Raw genomic sequence first — 8105 nt, 5'->3', positions numbered from 1 at the left:
GCAGATGTACAGAGTGGAATTTTCCTTTTATAGAATAATAATCTTCATACTACTCTGGGGGCCACCATGCTTGTGATAAGAGCTCAAGTTCAGTGTCAGCAAACCTGCCAGGCTTCTGTGGGAGACTGTTTTTGGTGTTGGTGATGGGTGGGGATAAAGGGTGATTTTGAACTTGAGTTCAGCACAAACTTTAAAAAGAAACTACATTGCCTGGCTTCAGGTCTCTACCAAACTGTGGAAACTAGGACATAAGAAAGAACATGAAACCCGTATCTTCAAGCCGTAGCTTAACGGTTGATGAAAACAGAAGTCCTTTTCTTGCTTCAGGTTCTCCAGTGGGCTCTTTAGAGTTCCCTGCAGGCAGGAGCTCATGTAGAATCTCTTGCACAATGTATGGAAGCATCATCTGTCGATTTAAAAAACCTATGACCAATCAGTTGAGTTAGGAAATAGAGGTGGGGGGTTGGGGGTTTAGCTCAGTGGTAGAGCGCTTGCCTAGCAAACGCAAGGCCCTGGGTTCAGTCCCCAGCTCCGAAAAAAAGAAAAAGAAAAAAAAAAAAAAAGGAAATAGGAGGTGGGAGTTGGGGGAGGGGGCTGTGGATTATGGGAAAGAATTAGGCACAGGAGATTTCTCCCAAACTCAGAGGAGACAGATACAGGAAACTGAGAAGTAAGCAGCCATGTGGCATTCATAGAATAAAATAAACGAGGAGAACCACCCCAGAACACTGAAGGAGACAGTCACACGAAACTGAGGAGTTAGACTACAATGAACGGGTAATTAAGCTATAAGCTAGTCAGGAAATAAGCCAAAGTTATTGGCGTAGGCATTTATTCTTATAGAGTCATTATTTCAGGGAACAAAGAGGCTGAGTGGAAAAAGCACAAGGCTACAGGCTCAAGCAAAGCCACACCATTCCAACTCACTTTCCAGCTAACAACTGATGCAAATACCAACTTAGCCTAAAAAATCCTTCTGTGCTGTGGTGTTCCAGGAGGTCACCTGGCCCGAGTCCTGATTCTGACTGTCACATAGTCACTGTTTGACCTTCAAGAACTCCATCTCAGGCTGGAGAGATGGCTCAGCAGTGAAGAGCACTGACTGCTCCTCCAGAGGTCTTGAGTTCAAATCCCAGCCACCATGTGGTGGCTCACAACCATCTGTAATGGGATCTGATGCCCTCTTCTGGTGTGTCTGAAGATAGCTACAGTGTACTCATATAAATAAAATAAAAAAAAAAAAAAAAAGAACTCCATCTCTTCTTGGGGTCTCATTTTCTTCACCGATCCCAAAAATTCCTCTTACAAATTACGTGTTTCACCCATACATTCACTCTAACACTAATCCAAACCAGAACCAAGTTCTGAGCATCCTTTGCTGGGTACAGCAAGACATGTGTGAAGTTGGAATTTCTGGTTTTGTTGGAGACTCAGTTGTGTCATGTGATGTTTTTCTGAAAACTGTCTATGAGAGGATGTTTTGCTGAAGCAGACACACGAGAGGATGTTTTGCGAACAGACGTGGTGTTTCTCTGGAAGCTGCCTGGTAAAGGGCATGTGATGTTTGGAAAGTGTATGAAGTATAATCCAACAGACCGTGGATCAGGCTGTGGCGTTGCTTTGCCTTACTGGTCTTCACTGGGCTTTGCTGACTGACACTGGTCTTCACTGACAAGGCTCTGGCATTGGTGCTCCTTGCTTTCCCTTTCTTTGCTGATCTTCACTTTTTGTGACTTCATAGAGACTAACTTGCCACAAAAATCTTCTCATATTTTGGTGGCCACTTCTGTGGACTGGTTTCTTCTGGGTCGATCTGCTGCTACTGATTCATGTTTGGTGACACTACTGAACTGGACTGCTGATATCCCAAAGATTGGAATCACCCCCAAAGAATTACTTCTGAACAGGCCCATGACCCTCTTTGTCCTATTAACCTTTCTTCCTCCCTTACCTTTGGTCGGCTATAAGGGAGCTTGATGTGTTAAAGGACCCTTATTAAAAGTAGGTTTGTAAAAAAAATCTAAGCCAAAACATGTGAATGTGGTTTACCACCTAAAGAAAGCTGATAGCATCAGAGGTCCTATCACCTTGCGCAAAATCAGCTCTCTCCTCTGGGGAGCAAACAAAGAGAAGGCATTTTCTGTTCCTCATTCTAGGTCACATTCCAGAAGAGCCCTCAACGCCTTTTCCTAGTTTCAAATTGCTTTTTGAGGTTGTTGGTGCTTATCATTTAAGTTGCCTCTTTTCTAGAAAGGACAAGACTACCTCTTATTCTCCTAATAAGTCCTTTATTTTCCAGGGTTTTACCAAAAAGAGAAAATTTTACCTGTTTCAAAGCACTGAATATGCTGTTTTTCAAGTTCCACAGACACTGGATTTCCATATAAGCACCCGGAAGAGGAACTTCACACAAACTGACACATAGTAAGAATTTCTGGTCCAAGTTGTCACCTCTACGGCCCCGGTTTCTGAACACCTACCTGTTGGACTTGCTGTGATCCTCCACTACTCGCTACCATATAAACAATAAAAATCATGAGCTTCCTCCCTGAGCCTCAAGGTTTATGGGAGGACTTCACCCTGTGGAAAGAGCGCCAGAGCGCTATGCCAACTGAAGTCACTGGGTCTCTAGCTGGGCTAGCGTTGGGAATTAGCGCCTAGCCTTGCCTCTCACAGCTTTTCTTGCTGATGATGATAAAAAGCAAGGGGAAAGTGGTGGCTTCAGACCATAAACCCAGTCCAGCCAAAGCTGCAAGTGGATGCACGCATCCCAGTGGCCTCATCGCGATCTGTGCCATCCGCATCCTCAATATCCCGCAGGAAAAAAACAAAAACAAAAACAAACAAACAAGCTGGGTCACCGGTTGAGGTCTCCACGCTCGTGCAAAATCAAGCACCAGCCACCGCCTCATCCAGCCCCTTTCTGCACAGCCATCCCCTCCCCGCAAGCACCGCCCGCCCCTTCCCGGGTAGCCACCAATCAGCGTCCCGACCGGCGCCCGCGGAGTCAGGTCGGCAGCCATTGAGCGCCAAGGCCCGAGGCGGCGCCTCACCCGCCCCCTCGCAGGATGCCAGGCGCCCCGCAGCTGGTGAGGTGGGCGCAGCGCGCGGGGCGCAGGAAGCGCGCGGGGCTGGAGAAGAGCGCGCGCCCGCCTCCGCTCCGCCTCCGTCCGGGGGCGCGGGCGCAGTGGCCCGGGCGGAGGATCGCAGGGGGCAGGGCCGAGACAGCGAGGAGGGGCACGGGAGAAAGCGGGAGCGATAAAAGGAAGCAAGGGTGCCCCACCCCGCGGCAGGCCGGCGGGCAGGCTCCTGCGTCCCTTCCGTCCGGCCCTTGCCGGCGGCGGCGGGGAGGCGCGCGGCCCGCTGCCGGCCCATGGAGGCTTTCCCTTGGGCGCCACGCTCGCCCCGCCGCGCCCGCGCCCCCGCGCCTATGGCGCTCGTGCCCAGCGCCCGCTACGTGAGCGCCTCGGGCCCGGTGCACCCGCAGCCCTTCAGCTACTGGAACGACTACCTGGGGCTAGCCACGCTCATCACCAGGGCTAGCGACCGCGGCTCCCCGCACGAGGGGCCCGGGCCCACGCCGGCGGGGCCCACACTGGGGCCGCCCGAGGACGATGAAGATGACGACGGCGATGAGCCAGAGGCCGGGGGCCGCTACCTGGGCGGCGCGTTGGAACTGCGCGCGCTAGAGCTGTGCGCCGGCCCCGCCGAGGCCGGGCTGCTGGAGGAGCGCTTCGCTGAGCTGAACCCATTTGCAGGGCGCGCCGCCGCGGTGCTGCTGGGCTGCGCGCCCTCCGCCTCCGCCGCCTCCACGGCCGAAGTGACGCCGCGCGAAGAGCCGAGCCCTGCGTGGGCAGCCGAGCCTCGTCTGCACGCGACCTCCGGGGCGACCGCCGCGCGTCTGCTGAAACCGGAGCTTCAGGTGTGTGTGTTCTGCCGGAACAACAAGGAGGCGGTGGCGCTCTACACCACACACATCCTGAAGGGCCCGGACGGCCGGGTGCTGTGCCCGGTCCTGCGCCGCTACACGTGCCCCCTGTGCGGCGCCAGTGGCGACAACGCACACACCATCAAGTATTGCCCACTCTCCAAAGTGCCACCGCCCACCGTCCGCCCGCCGCCGCGCAGCACCAGAGACAACCTGCCAAGCAAGAAGCTGCGCTAGAAGCAGGCTGCATCGAGCTGCGTACACCTGAAACCTGGACTCTTCTCCCGTGGCTCAACTTGGGAAGTCCTCTTGGTTTTATGGAAGCCGCAGGGGCATAGCACTTTCTTGTGGAGTGATAGGTCTCTGACGTTGAAATATTGGATTTTGTCCCTAGTTTCTAAAACGCGCATCCAGAGTGGTGAGGGCTGAGCGGTTGTTCCACCGGCTGAAGTGCGGTGAATGAGGCGCTGTTTACTGTATACGTCAGCCTATTTTAGGTGCGCATCCGTATGAATTGTCTCTGATCTTGGATGTTTTCGTTTTATGAATGGAGGCACTTTATTAGGTCTAGAGTATTTTTAATAGCCTCTGAACTGAGTGTAAAACAATTGTATGGAATGTCGGCAAAATGACTATTTTATTGTTTGATGCAATTAATTTATTTTAGTTTCTCATTCTAATTGCAGGTAAAGCAACTTAGTACACTTCCCAATATTGAGAGGATGTTCCTCCTCGTGGCTTGTTTCTGTCCTAGATGGGAGGCTTAAAGGCACAATCTGTAGCAGGTAGAATACAGTTCCTTATCATTTTATGTATCAGATATTCTACTGAATTAGCAAGTAGTCCTTCCAACCCTTAACATTAACTGTGCCAAGGCTTAATCATATCGTGTACATATTTGGAAATGGTGCTGTTTAAGAGACGTGTATTTATACAGTGACAGTATTATGAATCCATTAATTTCCCCTGTAACTCCTACTTAGCATTTTCTCTATGCACCACCCCAAAGGTCCAATTCTGATGCTAAGGCGTGCCCTCCTCAGAAAGGAGGAAACCTTTTAGGGCAGTGTTAACCCACCTTGATTGCTCAAGTTCAGGGTTCCTAAATAGAAAATGGGGAACTATAATGCAATAACTCGAGTTCTAGAAAGTTCTACTCTGGGCTGTTTGCCTTCCAATTTACAGAGGGTGTACCAGAATAAATACTTCGATGCTGTAACAATTGCAGTTGGATACAAGTATCATAATCTCCCCTCTTGGTGGTTCCACTATTACTGAGAGATCCTAGTCTGCTTTCAGAATACTAAAAGATCTTCATGCAAAAGTTCCTAACCCTTTGTTCTCCTGTAAATCTATCATCCCGAGTGCTGGGATGTGGCACAAAGCCACTTACCATCTAGACAAAAAGGTGAGGGTGAGTTAACATAAATTCAGACATGCACCAACACCACTCTGCAAATACCAGTCAAAAGATTAAAGCTTGCAATAGTCAGATTTAGCTAGGAATACGAGTCAGGCTAGACTGCCTTTCATATTAAGCAGCAACTTCACAGCAAACTTACTTTCTGTATAAAATAAGTCATGTGAAAATACTACCTACTGGTAAAAGGGAGGACATTCTTAGCAAGGAAGAAATCTATCCCTGTTATAGCCCCACAGTCAATGGACCTGGGCCTAAATTTAATAAAACCATGTTCCTTGTTTTGCTAGAAAATATACACTTTGTTTTGGGGTGAAGTTTTTCAAGTCAACATAAATTCACATCCTCTAACTGATCTGCCTGTTCAAAAAGGTATTCTCGATGTCAAAAGCAGTAGTTATCAAGCCAGGATTGCTGTAATCCCACCAGATGTTTCCCAAGATGTGTGTGTGTGTGGTGCCAGTATATAAGTACATGAGCTGAGCCACTATCGTGTACCTAATAGCAACTTTGAATTTTTGGCATTTTGCTGGAACTAAAGGATGCTGACACTGGCCCTCCTGCCCTGTGGAATATATTGAGGGATCTGAGAAATATCCTCAGGTAGCTGTTAACAGGGAGACGCTATCAGAAAAGTGCTTCTAAACACAAGGAGCCTAGTTCTACCCCAGCACCTACATGAAAGTAAGGGAATAGTCGTGCGCCTATAACCCCAGTGCTCATGAGGCAGAGGCCAGCCTTGCTACATGGTCTGAGTAAAAACATCATCTCATAAACTATATGGTCATCTGAAGTTGGACCTCCACATTCATCTGCTGATTTGGGATAATTTAAGCCAAAGGTAGCTGTGGCATCACTGGAGAGGAAGGGCGCTCTGCCTGGACTCACTAGCAAGGCAGTCTAGCTCCAGGTATGAAAACTCCAGATTCAAAGAAACACCTTGTTGAAACTCAAGTAGAATATGATTGGGTAGGGTAACCTTTGACCTCTGACCTTTATGTACTTGCACACAGTGTATCCCATATCGTGTTCTCCAACCCATGCCAAGTCTGTTTCCCAGCTAACAGATACTGAAGTGTACAATATAAGCAAAAAAAAAAAAAAAAAAAAAGTCCTTGTTTTTCTAGTGTTCTAGAGAAAACTTACCCCTAAAAATAATCTTTTAATCCTGACACTCAGGAGGCAGAGGAAGGCTAAGCAAGCCTTGCAATGTTATAAAGGTTTTGCAAAAATGTTTACAATAGATATCCAAGTTTAGGGCCAGGGGTTTTGTTCAATGATAGAGCACTTACCTAGAATGCACAGAACCCTAGGATCAATACCCATTATTAAAGGGACAAAAATGAAACGTAAAACCCAAAGTTTCATGCAACACTTTGATAAAGTTGGCTTCTGCCCTTAGTAAGAATGCACTGTGGATCTGGCTACACCACAAAAAGGCACAGCATTGTAACAGCTTCACCATGGGCAGAGGCACAGTTTGTGCTGTGCTTTAGCCTGCATTTGTCTGTCCAAACTTGTTGATTTTAACAGCTTTTTACTTTTTTGTACTTTATTTTTCCTATATAAGTCCTTTTCAGAAGTTAAATGGCTTTGATTAGAACTTGTCAGATATATTAAACCAAAACCATGTATTTCAAAACTAAAACCATGTATTTCAAAACTATAAGAAATGTGTTTATTTCAAGATTGTTGTCTTGAGTTTTCTTAATAATATTCCCTGTAGTGTCTCATAGTTCTATTATTAACTTTGTCAAAGTGTCTTTGGGGAAAACATTAAGACTAAGTTTCACCAGCCAGAACTGACCTGGAAAATTCTGGTATTACAAGCCATGTGACACTGGTGGTTCTTAACTAACATACCCGTTTGATCCCCCTCCTGGATGGCAATCTATAGATAAGCTTAATGTAGATCTAAGGGGTCTCTCTACCTTCAAGCACAGCTGTAGATGCTTTAAAGCTCCATTTGTTTACAACTGCAGAAGCCACAGGGCTCACCTGACACATCCAGATTAGTCAGCTTTCCTTTAACCTGTTTAATGCTGTTGGGTTGGTGGCAGAAGAACTGTGGTAGTAGGAACCCATGAGCTAGACCACAAAGCAAAAGCATCAGATACTTCTGCCTCCACCCTTTTCTCTGGGTTCTGTCCCAAAACAAAAAGCAGAAAACATCTGGAAACCCCAAATGAGCTGCAAGGCTGAGTCTGCAGGAAAACCTGCTCCCCAAACTCTGCATTCATCTAAATGTAGCTGATCAGATATGGCATCAGCATCTGGGGCTCACTAGTGAAAACATACATAGGCAGGTTACGGCCACAAATAAAACCAGTGGTCTTTAAAACAAGCACACCCACAATAACCAAAAACAAACAAAAAAAAAGTAGTCTGTAAGTACTTTTACTTGTTTTGACTGAGTAAGCCCTCTAGCCACAAGAAAACTTCCACGTTTGAAATTTCAGGCCTTGGTACCAAAGTAGAACTATCTACTCTTCTGGCCTGACCGCTTTTAACAGTATAGTATTTTAAACCACTACTTAATAAAAATTATAGGCTTAAAGAGACTGTAAGTTTGTTGCAAAAATCCTCTGTAACTATTTATTGGCTTTTTCCCCCTAATTCCTGATGAAACCCAAGGAAATGTTTCTGAACAAGAACTTGCTAGCTGCTACTATTTGCTTCCGTTGATAACAGCACTGATAAAAATTTACAGAAACTTAATATATGGAACATAGCACCATCGACAAATCAACACTAACA

At 47.0% G+C, this 8105-nt stretch overlaps 1 protein-coding gene across 1 annotated transcript; it reads left to right on the top strand.

Annotated features, from left to right (window-relative positions):
- The first annotated feature begins 3087 nt into the window (after positions 1-3087).
- On the top strand, positions 3088-7035 carry Nanos1 (nanos C2HC-type zinc finger 1). Its single transcript, XM_032892218.1, has one exon. The coding sequence runs from the start codon at positions 3374-3376 to the stop codon at positions 4163-4165; it is 792 nt and encodes a 263-aa protein (XP_032748109.1). The 5' UTR covers positions 3088-3373; the 3' UTR covers positions 4166-7035.
- Positions 7036-8105: the final 1070 nt, after the last annotated feature.

The sequence above is a fragment of the Rattus rattus genome, chromosome 2, assembly GCF_011064425.1.
Source record: "Rattus rattus isolate New Zealand chromosome 2, Rrattus_CSIRO_v1, whole genome shotgun sequence".
NCBI classification, from domain to species: Eukaryota; Metazoa; Chordata; class Mammalia; order Rodentia; family Muridae; genus Rattus; species Rattus rattus.
Note: the sequence above shows the minus strand (reverse complement) of the source record. Positions and strands in the feature narration are given on the sequence as shown.

What these genes read in the sequence shown, in the direction of transcription:
- Nanos1 (XM_032892218.1), top strand. Translation starts at nt 3,374, where the DNA reads ATGGAGGCTTTCCCTTGGGCGCCACGCTCGCCCCGCCGCGCCCGCGCC.